At 39.2% G+C, this 22118-nt stretch overlaps 1 protein-coding gene across 15 annotated transcripts in view; it reads right to left on the bottom strand.

Annotated features, from left to right (window-relative positions):
- Positions 1–22118, bottom strand: part of LOC125903859 (neurexin-1a) — a 403149-nt gene that overhangs the window by 281490 nt on the left and 99541 nt on the right. For 12 of the 15 annotated variants that reach the window (XM_049601022.1, XM_049601027.1, XM_049601028.1 and 9 more), the window contains exons 1-2: positions 3062–3265; positions 235–1584 (exon numbers count right to left, since the gene is read on the bottom strand). In XM_049601022.1, coding sequence (XP_049456979.1) covers positions 235–946 — 712 coding nt within the window. In that variant the 5' untranslated portion in view covers positions 947–1584; positions 3062–3265. Of the gene's footprint in view, positions 1–234; positions 1585–1958; positions 2017–2754; positions 2888–3061; positions 3266–22118 lie in introns of those variants that run through there. The other 3 variants (XM_049601024.1, XM_049601026.1, XM_049601023.1) reach the window with 3 other exon arrangements.

The raw sequence follows: 22118 nt of genomic DNA, 5'->3' as shown, positions 1-22118 counted from the left end.
GGAGATTAACTCATTACAAACAACTGTATTGCGGATCGATGATACACATCGTCAGACTAAAACAAACATATGACTTTAGCCAAATAGAGGCGGGGAATGCATTAATTTAGGACTGATGGTAATTACAATAGGGTACCTGATTTTGTTTGGATCAGTCCACATTGCGGCTGACTGCAAGGGTACAGAGGCTATGTTGCACCGACTGTATGTCTGAACTGAATCCAGATGTCTTACCTTCACTGCAGTCCTTTCCTTGGAACCCCGTCTGAGAGCAGTCACATGTTGGTTCGTTGTTAATCAAACTGCAGACTCCTCCATTTAAGCACATGTTGGCTGAACCGCAGAGGTCCTTTAAGACCCCTTCACTGTCGATCACGACAGACTCCGTGTTGTTGACCTTTATGTCCGTTATCCATCCAGTGAAAGGTAGCTGATCCTTGACTGCAGCTGATGTGAGTCGTAACGCCACAGATCGTAACTCCGGTGGTATTCCACCAACAAACAAATGGCTGAAAACAGTCATATCCCGTCTTTTTGACTTCACCTCGACCCATTTCGTCTCATTGTCCACCTTTAGGGTTGTGTTCTTAAAGTTTCTCCTTATCGTGACCGCGTGCCATTGGCTGTCATTGACCGCCGTGTCAGATACGACGGTCGCAGGCTCGGCACAGAAGATTGAGAAGCGAAGGCTGAGTTTACCATTCAGTATGAGGAGTTCTAGAAAGTCACAAAATCCCTCATCGTCGAAGTAAACTAGCAGCCCGTGGGAGCTCTTTGTTTTCATATTGAAGCTCATTTCACTTTCGCAACATGCGTTCCACACTGGAAATCGAGCCCACTGGCCCTCAGCACCTGTAAATTCTAGACAAGTGCCTATTTCTACACAGCAACAAATGAGCAGCCCAACCCATATGATATGGGCACCATGTGGCTTTTGTAAAACCATCGTGTGATCACAAAATCTGTGCAGGTGGACAGGGACTTATCGGGCTGAATTTATTTATAAGAACCTTTGTTTAAGCAAGAAATATACTGGGTCGACTGAGAGAGTAGACTGGCATATAAGTGACTGTCTACATTGATAAACAAGTGTGAGCTGATGCATTGTAAGACAAAAGGTTAAATGCTATATTATATTTGCATAGCAATAGGCTTGGCCAACACTTATTTCCTGGAGCAAATACCATTACCTCACACTGTCCAGGCCACTGGCCAAACCTCTCACTGTTCGCGCCAAAATAATTTGAACTGTTTAAAGGTCCTCTCTGCCATGGCTATTTAGAGCAAAGTGACAGGGATTCAAATATCCATTGGGCACACTTGGTCTAATTTATGTAATTATGGAACAGTCCCTTCTGGTGCCAGTTAGCGTGTGCACGGTTTCACTTGAGTTGAAATGGCAGCTTTAATCTTCATGTTCATGCCAGCATTCTTTGGCGGGTAACTGGAAGCCTTGCTCGGGGCTTTTCACCCTGCATCCTCCGTAGCAATGAGAAAAAATGCCATATGGAGACACGTTGGCTGATAAGCTCAGCAAAAAGAAGCAGTCTGTCTGTCAAAGCAGTCCTCAGTCCAAAAAGCTCTCTGCAAAAGAAAAGCAAATTTAATACAGTATCAGCGCTTTCACCATATCCATTTCCAAATCCACTTTGGCCAAAGCCTTAATCAAAAGTCAGAGTTAATACTATGATTGAGGCAGAAGCGCAGCCAATCAGGCACTTATATCCAGAAAGGCCTTTGTTGCAACAAACATGAGCGTATCAATAGATGAATATCACCAGGGCTTTCCAGGAAGCCTATACAGCAGCAGTGGACAGACAGTATCACTGAATCCACGCATGACTTCATCTCGTGTGTCGGAAACATTGCCTAAACATGCAATCTTTCGCAGATACAAAAAAAGCGTGCACATATGCATAAGAAAAACATCAGTAAATAAAGATAATAAAGCCTCGCACCTAAATGATCACACGTCCACAAACAATCCCTGCAGACAGTCTCACACCAAAGTGTTAAAAAAAAAAAAAAAACCGCTGATTTCCAACTCTCATTATTTCTCTTAGGAAAATCACTTCTTGCTTTCACTCGTTACAACTTCTGCAGCCGTGCATGACCATTATCAGCAGCATTCCGATATACAGTAGGCTATTCACTGGCCTGCCCTCTCCCGAAGACCTGACATGAGGAAAAAGTGCGTCATTTGATTCACAATGGTTGGTTTGTGTACGACGAACCAGTCGGGGCTGCCACTGGGTCTCAGCCAGACCCCTAAAATGTGCTCTTCCTAATATTTGCCTCGTCACTATTTTTCGGACCATGAGACGGATTTTCCTTCAAAACACCAGACGCGTTAAATATTGATGTAATAAAAAAATAAGCAGATTTTAAACCTCCGCAATTAGTTTGCATTTCAAAGAGGAGAATGTAGATCGGGTTTACTTATGCACTTCACTTTAAACACACTGAAACATCTCCACAAACAGCAAATGCAATGAATCCCAGTAAGTGATCACCATGCTTAATAAGATATGGGGTAATCCTCAGCGGAATTTTGCGTTTCACTGGCTGCATTTCACCAAAACGGGACATCATGTCATCAATAATACCTTAACATGTTCCCCTGGATGACAGCTGTAAAGGGCGCACTATAATTAGAGGGTTATTTTATGCCCATATCTGCAGCATTCTTTCACCCGCTCACAACTACAAAAATCCTTACAAAAACAACATGAGGCGTTATTATTGGTTTTTTACCTTTGCGCGTACACCTTTACTTCTACGGGACCCTAAATAGTTGGCACAAGAGATGCGTTTTCGTGCAAAACACGGCGGGCTGAGCTCCTGTAAAAGCACGACTGTCCGCGTATTTCTCGGTCTGTTTGAGAGCCTGTACCTCAAAAAATCCACTCTGGCGAAACCTTCGCATCAAGATCCGCTTTCAAGTGAATCACAGCATCACAGAGAGAGAAGGAGGGAGGGAGAGAAAGAGAGAAGGAGACGGGTCCACTTTCACTCTGAACTCCACTAAAAACCTCACAGGCTTAGTGGTGTAAGACATTACCTTCAATATTCCGTCCTCCAAGTTTGTTTCCCGGTGAGAAAAAGGAAGCAAAAAAAAAAAACCACACAACTAAAGAGAAAATGAAAGCAGCCGGATGGAGTATAGAGATGGGGAGCGCGGGACGAAAATCCAGTTATCTTTGTGGAAGAGAAGGTGCAATCTGGTTTCCCTGTTGAGCTTATCCAGCGACTGTCAGGAGCCACAGACAGAGCGTATCACGTGTCTCTCAGTGATGTCTACCGGGGAGGGGCTGAATGCAGTACCTTGGACAGCGCCTCTGCCTCCATAAGCATCCATCCACGGACATTTATGGCATAGGCAACTTTGGAGATAAGGCTTGTAAAACTGCTGCGATTGATTAATTGATCGCACTGGTGGAGACACCAAACGAAGGGAAGCAGTCAGAGATGGTCCGGGTACACTTGGAGCACGGGGGTCTTTACTGCAAACTACAACAGCTTCTGTTGCAATATGTATGTGAAAAATCAATTTGGTAGAATTATTGCAACCCACATAGCAAATGATAAAATAAAAAAAAAACAGCCAACCAAGAGTTCTCAGTTCAGGGGTTATTATGAGATCCAGCTGAATGATTAAATACCCAAGGGGTGTTTAATGCCCTGTTTTTTTCAAGGAGTACTCTATTTTTTATGGCATGTTTATAGCACATTGTATATTTATTACTTTCTCCAGCATCTCTAAGGAGGTCCGTACTGTATTTCATTCTGTATGAATGATAAAAGAAACCACATCCTGTATAGTTTACATATACAGCATAGCCTGTGTTACCTAAGCATTCATAAGGATGGAAAAAAAAGTACCAGTAAGGGCAAAGTTTATTTTTTCCATTTCCTTTGGAGTGTTTATTCTATGAAAGTAGCCTATATTCATTTGTTTTCACAATGAAAACTGCTATATTAATCCAATTAGCAGAAGAGTTCATATCCCGGTTGTCCTCAATACTGGACTGCTAGTTGCATTTATAAACAGTCAGCCTCCTTCCAGTAACTACTTAGAGAATGGAACAATTAACAGGGTAAGGCTGAAAATGCAGGATGTGGCCTGATGACTAAAGGATATTGCCTTGGTAATCCTCGGGCCAGTGTGTAAAAGTTAGGCATTTGAATGAATGAGTAAATGAGCACTAATTCAGAACATCAACAAGATGTCCTTGTACAAGGCACTTAAAGCTCGAAGAATGAAATATACGGAGCTGCTCGGTGGCAGGAAACACAAAGGTAAAAGAAATAATCCTCGTATAATGCTGTGCTTGGACTTTGTGATTTTGAAACTGATATTTTTTTTGCACACTTGTGTGTTTACAGAGTCCATTAAGCCACTTGACAGTAATTCTAGGTGCACATTTTAAAGATATCTAAGTTTTATCCACATACAGCTGAGCACGCCTGATGCATGTTTCATCCAAACAAGACGGACCCTGCACCAGAATTTTTAGACTCATGTCTGGTGCAATTGCCGTGCAATCAGTCTTTCAATTCAGTGGTGAAAAGCTGCCTCATGTGTCCCATGTGACCAGTGACCTCACACATTTCTAAAAAAGTAAGCACAGTGAGACGATGGCAGTGTTGTCAGGCTCAGTTCATCTGAAAATACAAAAAACTGTCTTTTCCATTTAAGAATAGTTTAACACTGTTTCCATGTATGTTAACAGAGCTAAGATAAGACACCAGTGTTTAATTTAGATACAGTGTATATATATGAATATTAATGCAGCTTAGAGGTGTTGGAGACCTGAACAGATACAGTATAATATGATATAACTCATCACTGTATCCTGTATGCTCAGGTTGTTTTGTAGACATTTCCATTGCATTCTCCTGTTTACAAAGCTATTCTTGGCCTACTCCCAGCATATTTATGTGTGTACATTAAGCAAAAAATTGAAAATTGCTATGCTTTCTGTTCACATAACATGTTTTTATTGTCTATAAAGAGGGTGTGTACAGAGTTTGGCAAATGAGCATTCATGTATGCAGCTCCTTATATGTGTAATGTTCTGCAGAGGGACTTGAAGTTGCACTCATTGGTTCCTCTCAGCTGTTTGAAAGCACTGTTTCAGGATTTCTGTACAGTACACAATCATCTACTATGCCAGTGTCAGGGTGTCTTTTCACTGGTCTTTTTAATCATGTTTAGTCGCCTTTTTTGGTGATTTTATAGTTCACTTCTAGTAACATACTTCTTGTCTTTTATTTGTAGTAATCTCATTTTGGGGTTAATATTTCTTGTTTTACAGCTGTATATTTTTTATGTTTTTGTTCTATGTTGTCTGTCTGTGCCTTTATGATGCTGCCCGTCTAAGCCAGGGCACTCTTGAAAAAGAGATTCTTCATCTCAAGGGGTTTTTCTGGTTAAATAAAGGTAAAATAAATAAATAAAAATAAAACTGCTGTAAGACTCTTTATTTGCTCAATGTGTAATGTATTCTATTCTCAACAGTGCACCAACTTTATATTTGTCTCAAAGTAGTTGCAGCGAATCTTGTTAGTTAATATATATCATGCATGCCATGTATAAATTATCATGAATAATTAATCATTATGATGTATCATTAATCATTAAAACTTTCGATAGTATGAGCATGTTGGTAGCTGCTAGCTTGTAATTAACTGCTTTTTTGATTTATTAATTTACTATTATTATGTTTATTTTTCAATTTACTTGACATTTGAAGTTACAGGACTGTAAAAATGTTTTAATTTTTTTTTTTTTAATCAATTTGGTCTACATCACAAAATTGGTCAAGTCTTCGAGGCTTGCTTTCAGTAGTAGAACGCCAAAACACTGTAAATGCTAGTTGAACTGAAGCAAAACACTTGCACATTGGAATAAATTAGAAAACATATAAGACATAAGGTATAACACAAGCGAAAATGATAGACTAAAACAAATTTTGTGCAAAGAAATTGGATTGTCTTTCGAGTAAACCTTCAACCTGTCAGTGTTCCATATAAGAAAAAACCTAGAAGTCATAACTGCAAACAAATAAAGGTTGTCTTTTGGAAGAGTTAGATACTGCAAGGGTTTAAAAAAAACAGATTTCCTCGACTTCTGAGGTTACAGAGTTGCTTGTGTCACTGTGATGACAGATTGAGGAGAACAGAGAGATAGTGCATTCAAGATTAATAGAGGTCTAAGCTTCCTGGGTTCATACCGGGACAAGATAAGGCAGCTCTTTGTTCATACATTAGTAATCTCTCACTTTCTGAAGAAACCCAAGTCAAAAGTTTAGAATCACGAGCACTAAAATCAATTGATTCTCTTAAGTAAACAAAAATATGTAAACAATGCAAATTGTACTTAGAATCAGCAGTTTTTCTTCCTCTGCTTCTGCTGAGGCTGCTTGTCTTCTTTAATGTGACCGGGTCTTAGAATTATTCCAGATAGGTTACTGCCTCGAACCACTAATCTGTCCATATATTGCTAAAAATACATTTCTTTTGCACTCCTATATACTCACGTTTTGTGTACTTGTGGTCCTCAGATGCAATTGTCTCATCTTTATCCGCTTAGTGAGAAAATGACTTTAACTCAGTGACTGTAGGCCAAACAGTTTTAGGATGCTGCACATATTTGACCAAATCAAGAACGACTTTTTTGACCTTTTGCGGTTCGCAAAACAATTGGCTCCTCTTCCAGACTTTCTGCGGCGCAGGTTAAACACATTCTGGCTGCTCTACTGAATGCACAGAGATGAAATTTATATTGATCTTCTCATCTAACTCCCGGTAAATCAAATATAGTCATCCAAAATGTTGGACTATTGTTTAATACAAAAACAGTGGTGAAGGAGGACCACAGCAGACACACGATGGGCTCTCTGTGACCAGATGCATATCTTTTGAGCACTGTAAATGTATGAAGTAGTTTCCTCTAGTTTAAGGCCTTATTCACTTGACAGCTACATGACCCTCCCACTCTGCTGTGGCGAGAATGTTTTGTGGGCCAATAAAAGCAATATGTGGTAAAGTATTTGACATTTGCATGAGTTAGCAAACTAAAATGTGGCCTACTTGATCATAGAAGCTGGCAGAGAAGGGATCTTATTAACTTCTGATTATCTAAGGTCTACATTTGGTAACTGTGGGAACACACAAGCATTTTCTAGCATTCTGGAAGTCAAAAGGGGAATAAAACATGTGTGAATATTTTTTTCAGCTCCTCATTAAAACTACAGTAGTGGGCACACTCTTTGACATATACCAATTTTACCATATTGGGATAGAACATACCTCCTCCCTGTCCTCTGCGTCTAACCATCCATCATTATTTATGACAGATGCAGTCTGAATGCAGTCTCGATTGAGTGACCAATTATACTAACAGCAGCTTCACATTTTTCACCAATGACCATCGATTTTACCAACTGAAATAATAACTGTCACTGTACGATTTTATCAGCTGCAGCTAGCTAGCTAATTAAGCTAACTTTGGCGTCATGGGCTGGAAGAAAACACTGTCTCTGGCTGACTTTTTAATGTTTCTAGCTGGCCCATTTTAAAATGACAAGGATTGTGTGTAGATTTTAGGGGCATCTATTGGCAGATATGGCACCATACTGTTAATACAATCAATCAATCAATCAATCAACATTCATTTCTATAGCCCTTTACAAAACCCAAAGGTACCAAAAGTGCTTCACAACAGTGTCAAATAACAATGAAAGTACATGCAGTACCAAAAACAAAACAAAAAAAAACGTACATATGTTTTCATTAGTTTATAATTACCTGAAAGTAAGAGTTCTTGCAATTTCTTTTCCTTAGAATGAGCCATTTATATCTACATATGAAGCAGGTCTTCTCCATATATGTATAATAACTAGATACCATGTGCCAAAATGACGCCTACTCAGTCAAATGAGAATTGCTCACCTGGTGCACATGCCAGAAAAAGTTTGGAGTTTCCAGGTTTACTTACACAGTATTCAGCCCACTGAATATGCACAGTAGGGTTTCTCCCATTGGCGTTGCCCACCAGTTCCTGCTAGGCTCTCAGACTTTCCATTGCGATGATTACAGATTTTTAAATAGCTTTTCTCAGCTCAAAAAGAAGTTTTACAAACATAAAACCTCCCTGGATCAGAAATGCATAATATGAAGTGTCATAATTGACCTTGTGTGCATTTACAGATGTCTCTTTTACAGGCCATAGGGGATATTTTTGCTGCAATACCACGAGTGGCCACTGGATAAAACTGGAAATAAGTCTGAGTGGTATTCCTGGCGGGTAGGTATAGCCGCAGCTAGACCAGCTACTTGACCCGCCCACTAACGACATGACTTGCCCACCACTACCTGCTCGTCAGTCCACGATGCGCCCACTTTGCTCCTTGATCTGGAAGTGGAAGCCATGAAGAAAATGCTAAGAAAGCTGGTGTTTAGCTAGCTATGAAGTATTGGCTTATAAGAGAGGCAGTTAAAGGCAATGGGAAGGGTTACATCTTGTTTCTTATAAAGTGAATCACGTCTTCATGTATATTGAATTTCAAAGTGAATTCTTGCTACGTTTGGCCCTTTTTGTTCATCACAATGTTGCTGTGTTGCAGGGTTCAGATAACTGTCACGTGGGTGGGTTTGTCAGAGTGTGTTGTATGCGCTAAAAATGGAACGTGTCTGCTTCTATACTTGTCTCGTTCCTGAGGGCCTGGCTCTCTCCCACGGAGTCCGCCATGTTGTTCTACAATAGCCCAGAATGGACACATGAAACACTAGCTCGAGATAGGGCTATTTGGGATAATTTTAGTTTTGCAACCTCACCACTAGATGGCACTAAATCCTACACACTAGACCTTTAAATATGCACTTTGCTACATACAGTTCATGTTACCATGCTTAAAGATTGACAGTTAAGCTACATGACCCACGATAAAAAAAATCTCACCAGCTGATGATCCATATAGAAGACAGAAAATAAGGAAACAGCATCTTACATATTATGTAACATAACACAGAGTGGCTGCTTAGCTTACATATTATATGAAAAAGCAAGACAGGGGTCAAATTAATGCTTTATTGCTTGAGACAGTATGTTTCCATTTTTTACTTTACATGAGAAAAGGGTTTTCGAATGAAGACTGTCAGCCACACAATTGGTTGTCACTTTCACGTTAATAATTGTCTCAACATGTCAATTAACAGTAATTTCGTAGAAAATGACTCTGAGTGAACATTGCTTATTTGGCTGCCAAGATACTGTAATCACATATATCTTGAGGAAAATGTATAGGGCACAAGCAGATGTAAATGGACCTTGGTGTTATTGAACTGTTTCTTAGACTGGGCGGTGGATCTCCTACAGGACCGCAGGAACATAGAACTGTAAGCAATATTCTCCCAAGCTAATTTATCTTTCCCAGACTAATTTAAGAAACTGTGTATTTACTCATAGCAATTTTAAACCTTCTGCACAAGGACATTACTTTCCTCTTGGGTGAAGGTTTCCTGGCAGATAAACTATTCTCCTTCATGTCAGACACCATCGTAGTGGAGAGTATTCTGCTGTAATAAAAACAGATACGTTTGGCTAATTTTAACAGTGAGAGGTTTCTATATCTTATTTTCAAAGATACTTATTTTTATGTGTTTGGGCTTCAATTAAGGTTCAAAAACAAAATGGGGTTTCTTTAAAGCAACAGCAGAGATAGTAAGCGAGCCAAATCAATGTCTGTGTAAAAAGTGCATGCTGGCAACACTGATGTAATGTTTTGACGATGTGTTATCTGTGCGACCCACAGCTGCTATAGCAGTTAGCAGCTAACTCAAAGTAGAAGAACAGCAATCGAAAATTGGGTAGACAATGATGTCCGGGAGCTCCTTAACCTCTGAGCAGAGGACAACATCAACCATAAAACAGGAATGGTAAATGATTGTTATTGCCATGTTATGTTGTCTTGTTATTGTTATCGTTTAGAAAGCGCTGCCCGATGCGTATATGTGCCACTAGAGGCCGACACTGTTGTGTTACACATCACGCCTTTTTTGCTTCCAGAACACCAGCATGCTATCTAAATCAACACCAGGGTGTATATGATGCTTCTGCTGTTTTGTACTGTGTAAAAAAGCAAAGCCAGCGTAATGAATGGTCCTCATTGTGGCAACATTGTGGGATCTCTGTGTATAAAGGGCTATGGTGTTAATGTAATAACATTTTTTTTTCTTTTTCCCCTTTAACCCACAGTTGAATAAGGATTACAAATTGATTTTATTCTGTTTTCTCTCACTGAGTTAAGGCTGTGGCAGAGGGATGTGGTTTCAGAATTTGCTGTGGGTGGAGAGCCAAGGTGGCTGAGCCAGGCAGTCGGCACAGCTGCATGTTATCAGGCTGATTAGCAGCCATGTGCTCTCTTGGTTTCGCAGTAAGGCTGCTTATAGAAGACACAGATACACCTGGCAAAAACAAGAAGAGCTGGCCAACATGGACTTACAGTTGAGTTTAGCAACGTACTCTGTACAATCGGTCCACGCCATCTGGTTGGTCTATCTTGAGTCCTCATTTTGTTTGCATTCCAGTGTCTGTACTGTACGTGACTGTTGTGCCAGGTATAATTAAGAGATAAAACACCCATACCGGTGTTACCCTAGCTGATTAGGTCTCTTGTCAGTAGGTGGCAGTGCGGTGAAACTATGATAATAGATGATGTAATAAAATTATTGATTGATCTGTTCCTTGCTCTCCTCTACATTGATGAATACTTTGTTTTACATTCAGTGACAAAGACTGGTCACGTGTCAATCAATCACAGTGAGGTAATTCATCCATGAAACATGATGTCATCCATAGCCACAGGGATTGACCCACCTCTTCACTTAGCTCAGGGGTTCCTTTATTTTTTTTGATTTAAGTTGCTCATAGCAGCTTTGTGAAATGTCTTGAAATCACAAAATCAATTTGGAAATGAAAGCACTGTATATGATGGACCCAGATAATATGACTTTCTGGATTTTCATTTTACAGAAACACATTGAAATGAGGCTGCCGTCTGTGCAAGATATGGTCTTTTTTTAAATCTGTGATGAGAGTATTATTTCAGGGTAACTATAACCAGAAGAGGCTGGACTGAATGGTCTCTGTCGTAGGCTCTTTGTTGGCTTAATTTCATGAGCTGCAATGGTCACATAAACATTTTTTATGCACTAATTAAAATATTAAGGGTGAAGCAACCATTGATTGTTTCTTTTTTTTTTTTTTTTAAATCAATTTTGCATTGATAATCAAGTTTGTCTTCCTCAAGAGGTCTTTTAAGCTCAAAGCTGAGTCTCCTTCCATAACAATGGAAGCACGCTGGGCAGGGAAACATTTACTGAAAAGACACAGATTGTCTTTTAAGCAAATGTATCCAGCATGTCTGAGTCCTAGTCCCTCTAAAGTAGCCACATTTGTTTCATAAGAGTTTCACCACTCACCAGCTGGGACCGTTTCTCACTCCCTATTGAGAGCGTCTGTATCCCCCAGATTAAAGCTGATTGAATTTAGAAATCTGTATCATTACAGTTATTAGATTTGGAGAAAGGGAAAGGGACATTGCAACTCTGAATTTCATTTCAGAGGAATTAATGAAACGTAGGATTGTGGACCACAAAGAGCTGGTCACATGTCCAGCCTGAATGAGCTTACTGATTGTATTGACTTATACATAATGACCCTACTGAAGATGCATGAGGAAAGCCTTAACATGCCAAAAAATCAGATTAGAACCTCGCTTTCAGAGGCTGAGCAAACAGTCTGGAACAAATTGCTTGACTCCTTATTGACATCAGATACAGGAATTATTGAATCAATTGATTTTTGACCCTTACTGTTTTTTCCACAGTATTTGCATTTGCTTGTTTCGTTTTCATTGTATTTCCATTATCCATGCCTTTTTATGTGTAAAACTGGTTGAACAAACATATTTGTTTGATCAACCCAAAATGTAGATTGTTTGCAGACTGCTTGGCTCCAGCACAGCAGTGTAGAGAGGTAACTGTGTGACCCTCGGGTTTTTCTCCATATGTCATTTTATCCCATTAAAATTTGAGCTAGAATTCCTTGGTTTAAAGTGTTTTAACAACCATGAAACATTTAATACATTCATAATAAAATTTGTACTTTTTACCAGCGTGCACTCCATGACCCCTCAGAATTGTCTACTCTTATTTATAGCAGGCTGGATAACACACGAGCATGAAATTGAAGTGCTGAGTGGATTTTAGTGTTTGTAACAAACAAGAATGAACAAAAAGCAATGTTTGCCACTCCACATATAATCTGCAAGCGAAAGGCAGTAGAGACTTGTTTATAATCTACATTGGCAGATCTTCCTATAAGGTACATAGGCAGCCACCCCACCACACACACACACACACACACACACACACACACAAAATATTATTTTTGTGGACATTTAAAAAAGTTGAACATAAAAAAAAAAAAAGCTGGAGTGAAAACATGACAGCCATCCAGGGCACAGTTCAAAAACACGAAGAAGAGGAAAGTGTGCACATCAAGTATTCCCTTGTTTTTTTTTTGTTATCATTATTACAGTTTTTTTTTACAGTTGTTTACACACTAAAATGAAAATTTTCACACAATTAACAGCTCTTTACACTCAAGAAGCAAAACACCTGTCCATAGTTGCACAACAGTAAGCACAGACTCAGCTTCACACTTTTTGCAAAACATTACACACAGTGATTTGCAAAACTCTACACGCATTATCACAACTTAGACACAGATAAGGATTGTGAGGTTACTTCCTTCTCGTTACAAAGCCCCCGCTTGCCAACGACCACACTAATGAACGAATTGGATAATCACATCCACCTGGTGTGGAAGCACACAGGTGCTTACTGTAAACCAAGTGGACCACATGCAGTACATTGTCGTTTGGGACAATGTATCTTTCCATCGATCAGCTCCGGTCCACAATAGGTTCCATGAGCACCCTGAATTTGCACTCTTATACCTTCCACCATACTCCCCATTCCTAAACCCAATAGAGGAATTTTTATTTGTCTACACTTTTACAGTAGTAAGAAAAACTACTATTTTGTTCTGATTTTCATTGTTGATCTGTTACTGTAACTGAGTATGGTAAGAAATAAATATTTTCAGTCTGCAGCAGTCTGCAATCAGTGTTGTGTTTGTTTGTTGTATTTGTGTACTTTCTCTGTATACCTCAAAGTAATCATGAAGAATGCTGTGGGTTTGACAATATCTTTTTGTCATCTAAATTATCCCTTACATGGCAAAAAAGTCTAGCACTAGACCAGCTATTTCCTAAAATAGGGGTTTTTACAAATGTATTTTGTATTGATCACTGTAGTGTGTAACTGACTGCAATAGTGTCTGATCATTTTAAGACTGTAAGTGAGATGAAAACAAAACAGCATTTTTATAAATATGTGTATATGTTTTGACTGAAGTGTGTCATTTTGCAAACAACCTAGGAGTTATGCAAATTGAGTGTGGTGTTTGGATAATTGTGTGAATATTTTGAAAAAAGAAGCCCTGTTTTCAAAATTGCATGTAAACAATTGAGAAAAATTGCATTGTTGTTAGCTATTTGGGGGCAGGGGGTCAAAGTTTACCAAAAGTTGAACCAAAGTTAAACTTGCTGTGATTGTGTTCCATCCATCCATCCATTTACATGCGCTTACCAGGGGCCGAGTCGCAAAGGCAGCAGGCCAAGCAAAGCACCCCAGACGTCCCACTCCCCAGAAACACTGGGGGACCCCAAGGTGTTCCCAGGCCAGATGAGATATGCAATCCCACCAGCGTGTCCTGGGTCTGCCCCGGGGTCTCCTACCAGTGGGACGTGCCTGAAATGCCTCCTGCCCAGGAGGCATCCTGATCAGATGCCCGAAACCACCTCAACTGACCCCCTTCAAAGTGAAGGAGCAGCGGCTCTACTCCGAGCTCCCCCTGGATGTAGAAGCTACTCACCCTATCTCTAAGGCTGAGTCAAGCCATGCCGCTGAGGAAACTCATTTTGACAGCTTGTATCTGAGATTTTATTGGAATGAGTGGAAATCTCAGCAAACTTTTGCCATTTAAAATGCTGGTGCGACCAGGCCTTTCCACCTTTCCAACAATAGAACAATAAGAAAACCTCAACAAAAAGCAACACATAGACTGGATCAGTTTTCACCAAACAAACCCCACACTCTCATAAAAAAATCTGCACATGGTGGCTTAATTTTTAATGTTTTTAGTGGTTTGGTTTCACAGCAGCATCTGACAGTCTCAGCCAACCATTACTCCACTCGGACTGGAACACATCAGAATAGAGGTGTGAATGACAGTCAGATGTCAGGGCTGAAGTGAATGCTTTTTGTGTCAAGTATCTCATCTCTGACTCTGGTATCAATATGTGTGTTAGAAACCTGTTTAGATGGCTTTTACGTGTGTCTTGGTGGGTTTGAGAGCACTTCTCTCCAAACACTGGTTTTTGTATCGATCATTCATGTATCATACTGGGGTTCACCTGGGGTGTTGCTCTCCTTGGCCCTACATTCTGAACATAGTGAATTCAGTGCACACCATTTTCCTTGTACCCAGAGTGTTTAATCTTAATGCCAGGCCACTGGGTCCAGCAGTTCCAGACAAACTGAGAAATTTCCTCCTGAAAGATTGGGTCAGTAGATCGCACGAGATGATCTCAGGCAGCGCAATGCTCCTGTGTTCACGAAAGATGAAAGATTGATTTCCCTCCCACAGGTCTTCATCCACTCTTACGTGCACTATTCATGAGATCTTCAGCCTGTGTTGCCTTGGGGATTCTAATAACTATGTGTAAATAAACATGTAACCAACTGTTTACCTGCAAGATCTGTTTGTGTGTGTGAGCATGTGTGTAATTTCTACACACTTTCTGATGAATAATGGATTTGAACAAGAGCCTCATAGGTATTAGGGCAAACCTTGACCTTGGTCCTATCAGGAAATGGGCATTAATCCTCACTGAAGCATGCAGCATCATTCCTTATTTTTCATATCTTGTTCCATCAGGTGCAGCTATTACAGGATTAATTGCACACACGTCTAGGTGGAATTCTTATAGTTGAGTACTTTGCAAATAACTAAAATGGAAGCTTTATTCAGTCTTAAAGTAGACTTTTTTTCTTTTGTACAAAATGAATCATTATTGCTTTTTGTTCACACAGTGTCATTTCATGTTCCTGTGACCTTTACAAAGTCTTATCAAACTACCCCCACACAAGATCACATCTCTGGATATGATTCAATCTCTGTTTTTATTTTTTTTTCCAGACTTTACTGAACTGTGAGTCTTATACATCAGCTAAACTTGGCAAAGTTCATGAGATCAGTGAGTGCTGGAAAGAGTTACAAAGGAGCAGCCGTATCACTGGCCAGTATCTGTAAAGCATATGATAATGTGGAATAATATTCATTGGAGTGCAAGCTGGTGTGAAATGGCCTGATAAAAGGAGAATGTTGACACACCTGCTGATCACAAATAGTAATCCCAGCATTTTATGGCAGCTTCTTTGCCTTATCGTTTGGGATTGTCAGTGCTATTGCCATAGAAAAGGCTTTTTACTAAATACAGGAATACAGGCTAAACACCTCCCAAAATAGCGAAAAAACATAAGAGCATGGGACAGACACACACACACACACACACAATACATCTTAAGTATCGTTCATACTACGCTAAGAAGCGATTTTAAAATAAAATCCTATAAATTCTATTTTGGCATTTTTTGCACTAGAGTTAACTGTCTCATAAATTGAACAGGACAGACAGAAAGCTCATCTACTTACTGTATGATAGTCACAGTATATTTGAATTACAAAAGGTTACACATCTAGGTCAAGTCCAGCTTTTTTGTCTATCCTGTTTGCCACAACACAACTACAATTGCACAATCTAATGAATTAGCAACCTGTGAATGTAATGTACTGAACATACAGTTATGTAGCTAACATAATGTTTCATTGGTTAGTTTTAGGAAAAAAAAACACGCTGAAGATCCTATAATAACTTAAAGGTCATTTGATTTCACATGGTCCTGAACACCAGCCTCCTTTGGGAAAGTCCTGTGCATGTTGACCAATCCACCACCCCAACCTGCCTCCTTACACAAACTTTTGCCTTTTATATAACTTCCTTCTTTACCCTCATCAGCACATTGGTCACATGATCAGTTACATAGCTTATACACAAATCACTAGCTCATGATTATGTGGGTTATATACAAACTGTGGTGCATTACTTTTCATAGGTACACGTACAACAGTGCATAAAACAGTCACGGCAGCTCTTTTAAAAAATTGCGATAAGAGTTGCAATGTTTTAAGCATATCTGTGGCAATGACATTGCAGGAGACAGTGAAAATTGCAAGAAAATTGCTTTATTTTGTATACTTAACAAAGGTAACTTGTTCCAGGTGGAATAAAACTGAAACTGTTTCCAAAAAGGCATAGGATTACAGAATTTCACACACATGCACACAGCTTGTTACATTAACAAGCATACACACCTCTTCTACTTTGCAGTTATAATAAACTAATGTTACTGCCAATCATGCATACTTAACCTAACATCCCTTCATTCTTTCAGCGCTTGCAACAGATTTGGATGCAACAGGCTCTGTCACAGTGATTCGTCTGGACTGTGGTCCACTCGTTTCAGCCATTCTCCAAAAAGTGTTTGTCAATCGATGATTTTTGTTTGTGTTCCACCACAATATTGCACAGGGTGCAAAACAGTTTACCTCTGCTTTTATGAAGGACATCAGGGAATTGTTTTGCACGGTCTTTAGCAGTAATTTTTGTTGGTAAATGTGAGACATTAGAATTGCATATGTCTGCATCTTCATACCATAAACAAGGAAGTGAATTCGGCAACATACGTCCATTACCATTGCGTGGGGGACTGCTATGATTGGTGGAACTCACAGGAGACTGATCAAAATTGCGGAAAAGTTGTGGTGATTGGATAAAATTGCACAGTTGCACAGAATTCATACTGTAGAGATCGCAACAACATCGCAAAGTCCCGGAGGGACTGATAAGAACAGCCTGCACCACAGCACAAAATCTAAGAAGATGAAGATGGAAATACTCCTCACAAATCCCCAATGGTACATTTAATGAACACACACACACACGGTAAACTATGCAGGAATTTGTTATTTTTTGGGGAGATTGTGTCTACAGTTATTTTACATTCCTATTGAATGAGTGCAGCTCACAGTCTGACACCTGGCTATTACCTTCTTATAAAGTCCCAACTTCATCTGCGCACTGTGCCCAGAAACATTGCGAACACAGCAATATAAGAAGAAAATAAGAAAATACAGACAGAGGGCAGGGTCTGTGCAGGTAAATACACCACCACACACTTTTATGAAGGTCATAATTGATGATTAAGAGAAGTTACTTTTGTACGAGTCTCTACATTGTTTTTTTTAATCAAAATTCTATGTAGTATATCTTTAAAAAAAAATCATGAGGGTACACACATAGTAAATAACCCCATGCACAGTTGTCACCTGCTACCATCAGGTGTGTGCTGTATCTCATTTATGAGGATAACAGAATGCCTATGAGTCACTGTAGCTGTCAGCTGACAAGTCACCAGCATTTCTCTTTTGCATTCAACATGTGCAGTGGGATGTGAGTTCACGCCACCTCCTGTGTACATGTGTTTGAGTTTTGCATAGTAATTGCCTGCCACAGAATACACAGAAGACTTTTCCAAATGTGAATATACTGACAAGTGTCTGCTACAAAATGCCAATGGTAAATAATATGGTAATTTAAATATGAACCAACATACCCACAGATACATTACTTCTGAGTAACTACAGGATTATGGGACTTGTTTTATTTTTAATGCAGGTTACAGTGTCAGCACTACAGATGATACATTTTAATTTCCTATTCCTATAAATCTATTTTTGTCACTCTCTTCACCTGTTTTTTTCTGCTATTTTTTCCCAAAGCTTTGAGTCTAGAGGTTTTTAATACATTATTGATTTGAAGCATCACATCCTAAAGATTTTCAAAACAATGTGTTAAAAGCAGCCGGCTGTCAATGTGATTCAAAAATGGCTCAGCGGCAGTGTTGTGACTGGAGTGTGGTGATAAAGGGATGACCAGGCAGACACACTCTGAATAAGTGATTAATGGCCACGGAGCTCTATTGTTCTTGTGCTTAAAGATTTCTTGTCTTTCACTTCATTAAACAGTTAGATCAAGTGGTTTCTCAACAGAGAGCTGTTTTGTAATGTACACGGTTGGAGCGATGCCCGCTGTCTAAATGTATATGACACCATGGCTGAGGATGAGAGATAAATCTGTGAGTAAATGAATGTATGGTAGTAATCCAATTCAAAAATGATTTCTTTCCTCAGTGTACTATCAATGGATTTGTTATAGTGCGATGGAGTAATTCCCCCCATGAAGGACGCAGATGTCCCATTGCTTTTTCCAGATCATTGGTAGTTAAACTCACCCATCACACCGTGGTGATATAATCTAAGGAAATAGCTGTATTAACCTTAGTATTGCCTATGTCACATAAACCCTGTTCTCTGGTAGTAATTGTATAAGAAGGGAAGAACTGACTCATTTAGCCTTTCAGCATTTCCCAGACATTAAGTTTTTCATGTAGGACAAGCATCAGTGAAGCATTCACTCAAGTGGGCCATGAGCCGACCCTGGATGTTTTCAGGGGTAACTACTTAGACAGTGTTCATCTGGTGGTTGGAATTCCTCAACACAACAAAGACCATGACACTGACTCATCAAAACCCTATCAGTCTTTGTCAGGAGCCGTGTCATTATAACAATAGCACTTAACCCACTCAGCATGCATCCACTAGCATTTTGTAGTCATACCACTTTCAGTATGTTACCTTTGGAAGCAAAAGTAACCCTTCAGACATGGTACCTAGACCCTAGCATTTCCACTCCAAACAGTACCCTTAAATATGGGTAGGGTTGTTGTCACTTTTTGTATGTTAGTTAAAAAGTGTGCCAGGAATCATTTCTTTTACCTTTATTTCCTGAAACAGTGAACATTAACTCTTCATTCCCATCAAGTCAACACTTTTTTCCCCCGCAAGCCGTTATCTGAAACAATAAGGAGGCATCCGATCAAATTGCAAGAGAGAACCATGAAAAACCAATGTTACCTTACTGAAAGCCAAATGCCAAAATGATATCAAACATATGTTTGTTTGCATACAAAAACTAAGTAGTGGTCAACCAAAAATGAGTAGTAAATCATGGTAGACCATGCCCATATCTTTTGGTCTTGTCCTTCTATTCAGACTTTCTGGAACAAAGTAGCAACAATCATTTCAAAAACTTTGGGTTTTAGTATTAGTACAACATTCACGTCCCTTTTTCTTGGACACATCCCTGATGGACTAAGTAAAGATGATATCTATCTACTAAAGATCCTGCTGGCAGCAAGTAAAAAGGCCATTTGAAAAAAACTCTCCAGAAAAACTGCCCCATGCCAGCCTCTTTATAAATACTGTTTAACACTTACATATTCTGGAACAGATGACATTCTCCAAAGGACTTCAAAAGGAACTGGGAGAAAAATGGTGGAGAAAATAGTGTGTTTATTTAGCCAATGAGAGAGACTCCATATGATTATTGTATGTACCATATGACACCTTATTTTAAACTAGGAAAATTGGTCAGGTTTTTGTTAACATCCCATGACCTCATATTTGTCCTTTTTTTCCCTTCGTACTGCTTTTCTTTTTCCGTTTTCTTTTCTTCTGTTCCTATACTTGAATGTGAAAAAAGCCCATCATTGCAAAATTACAAAATCACTTTTAACTATCCTGACAAACTGTAAAGTTCTAAGTGATCCTGTTTTTCTCAGGGCTTTGTTTGTTTGTCCAAGGATCAGCTTGTTGAATTGGGCAGAAAAGGTTCTGAATGTTCTGGAATGTTTTGAGAGATGCTTGTGTCTTTGTTCAGGGACAGGTGAGAAGTGCTCCTCAATGTGCGGATGTGAGTGTCCAGGGGGGTGAATGTGTTCCTTTTAGTATGATAAGTAGAAAGCATAATATGCTAACCAGACAGTATTGTGTGCATTCAGTGATATGTGTAAATAGAGTTAGGATTAATTTGCATTAAAACGATTTAGCCTGGAATACTGAGCTCTTTACCCTAAACACTTGTTCCAGCACCCTATCTATTTCTTCAGGTTATCTACTATAATATAATACACATTTCTATTATTTATTTATTTATTTATTTATTTATTTAACATTTCCATTCAAAATTACCAACAGCTTAAAGAGGTCTTCTATAGTGTGCAGGGTGTGACTGATGGCACCCAAAATGGAGAGTGATTTTGAAATGGAGTCAGATTGGTTCAAGTGACTAAGAGGCAGATGAAGATGGCAGTGAAGTGGATAAAGAAAACCAACAACCCACTGATGGTCCAGCTGGTGATTATGCGGATATTTAGCCCCAAACAAACACACACATCATGCCCTGTGACAGGTATCACTGACTGAAGAAGAATTTTATGGTCCCAAAACGGAATTTTCTGGTCTAGATATCACCAATGATGCTGTTTCCCTCCACACACCACTGGAGTTTTCAGGAGGAAAAGAACTGTCTATAAGACTATATGAACATGGTTGAACACTGGGTCAACGAAGATATTAAGTTTGTAAATACAACTTTATCCTGTTTTTTAATTAATAAATGACTTTTCATAAAACATATGACTGTTGTGTGATTATTATTTATTATGTATACTGTTACAGTGCTAAATAAGCGATCAACACTGCAAATGAACCTTTAGTTGTTTTGTATATTTGTTCAGACAATGTGAGTAAAAATCAAGAAATTTTGCTCCCAACTAGGCCCAACATTGCAATTTTGCATCCTTCCTAAAAACTTGCTAAAACGTAAAAAAAAAAAAAAAGGAAAAAAAGAAAAAAAAGAAATAAGAAAAAATTTTGAAAAAACTGAAAACCCTTTAATTTGGGTAATATTAACGTAATAAGCAAACTGATGCTTAACTAACATTGTTACTCTGTTGTTAAAATGGTATTACATTTGGTGAAGAGACTCAAAGCTCAAAATTTACACCAGGGGCGTCGTTTCAGCAAAAGCTAAGGTATGGCAATATGACATGATGTGACAGAGCTACTGATGATGGAGTTTCAAAAATATGAACTTATATAAACCTTCACTTTGGTCTTTGACCTGTCAGAAGTACATACTATGTTACTGAAAACTGTTTCAAAGGACATGAAGCTGTTTCTCACATTCATAATACCTCATGTCTGCATGTAATGCACGACTTGGTGAGGGCAGTGAAAACATCAGACCTACAGTATTTCGGCGCATATTTCAGCACCACGGACAGCAAGCAGACGTTTAATTATCATTAGTCATGTGTTTAACTTCACAGAAAATAAAGAAAATAAATTAATTACAAGCTCATTTCTAGAAGATAACCAAGGGGCCCGGTGTATGAAACACAGTAAAACAAAGGCCAATTTGGTACAATACTGTATAGGCGAATTTATTGGAGTGTCTCCAGAGACCAAAAATACAAGCTTAACATGCCGACATGAAGAAACAAAACCCCACATACAATCAGACAGGCTTCAAGACATCATTTAGACAGGCTGTCTACAGCAGCAGAGCAAAATGCTTTTACAACACACAGATAACTCACATAACTCATAACTCACGGAGGAGCGAAGTGGCGAACAATTTGATTCAATAACACTTGTATTCACTAACACTCATATTCACTGATGAGCATATTACTGACTTATTTAAGTGCAATACAATGAAAACAACCAGCCAGTGCCCCTCGAGTAAGATGACTACAGAACCTCTCTCTTTTTTTTTCTCCCGATTCCAAGGTGTGGCAGCTGCCATACCTCGCCATACCTAAATGACACCTATGATTTACACCTTGGGACTTGACTTTGGACTTGCCTGCTTTGACTTGGGATTTGACTGCAAAGACTTACTACTTGTGACTTGCAAAACAATGACTTGGCTAGTATCGTTAGCATTACAGTTACT

This window comes from Epinephelus fuscoguttatus, linkage group LG16, assembly GCF_011397635.1.
Source record: "Epinephelus fuscoguttatus linkage group LG16, E.fuscoguttatus.final_Chr_v1".
In the NCBI taxonomy this organism is placed as follows: Eukaryota; Metazoa; Chordata; class Actinopteri; order Perciformes; family Serranidae; genus Epinephelus; species Epinephelus fuscoguttatus.
Note: the sequence above shows the minus strand (reverse complement) of the source record. Positions and strands in the feature narration are given on the sequence as shown.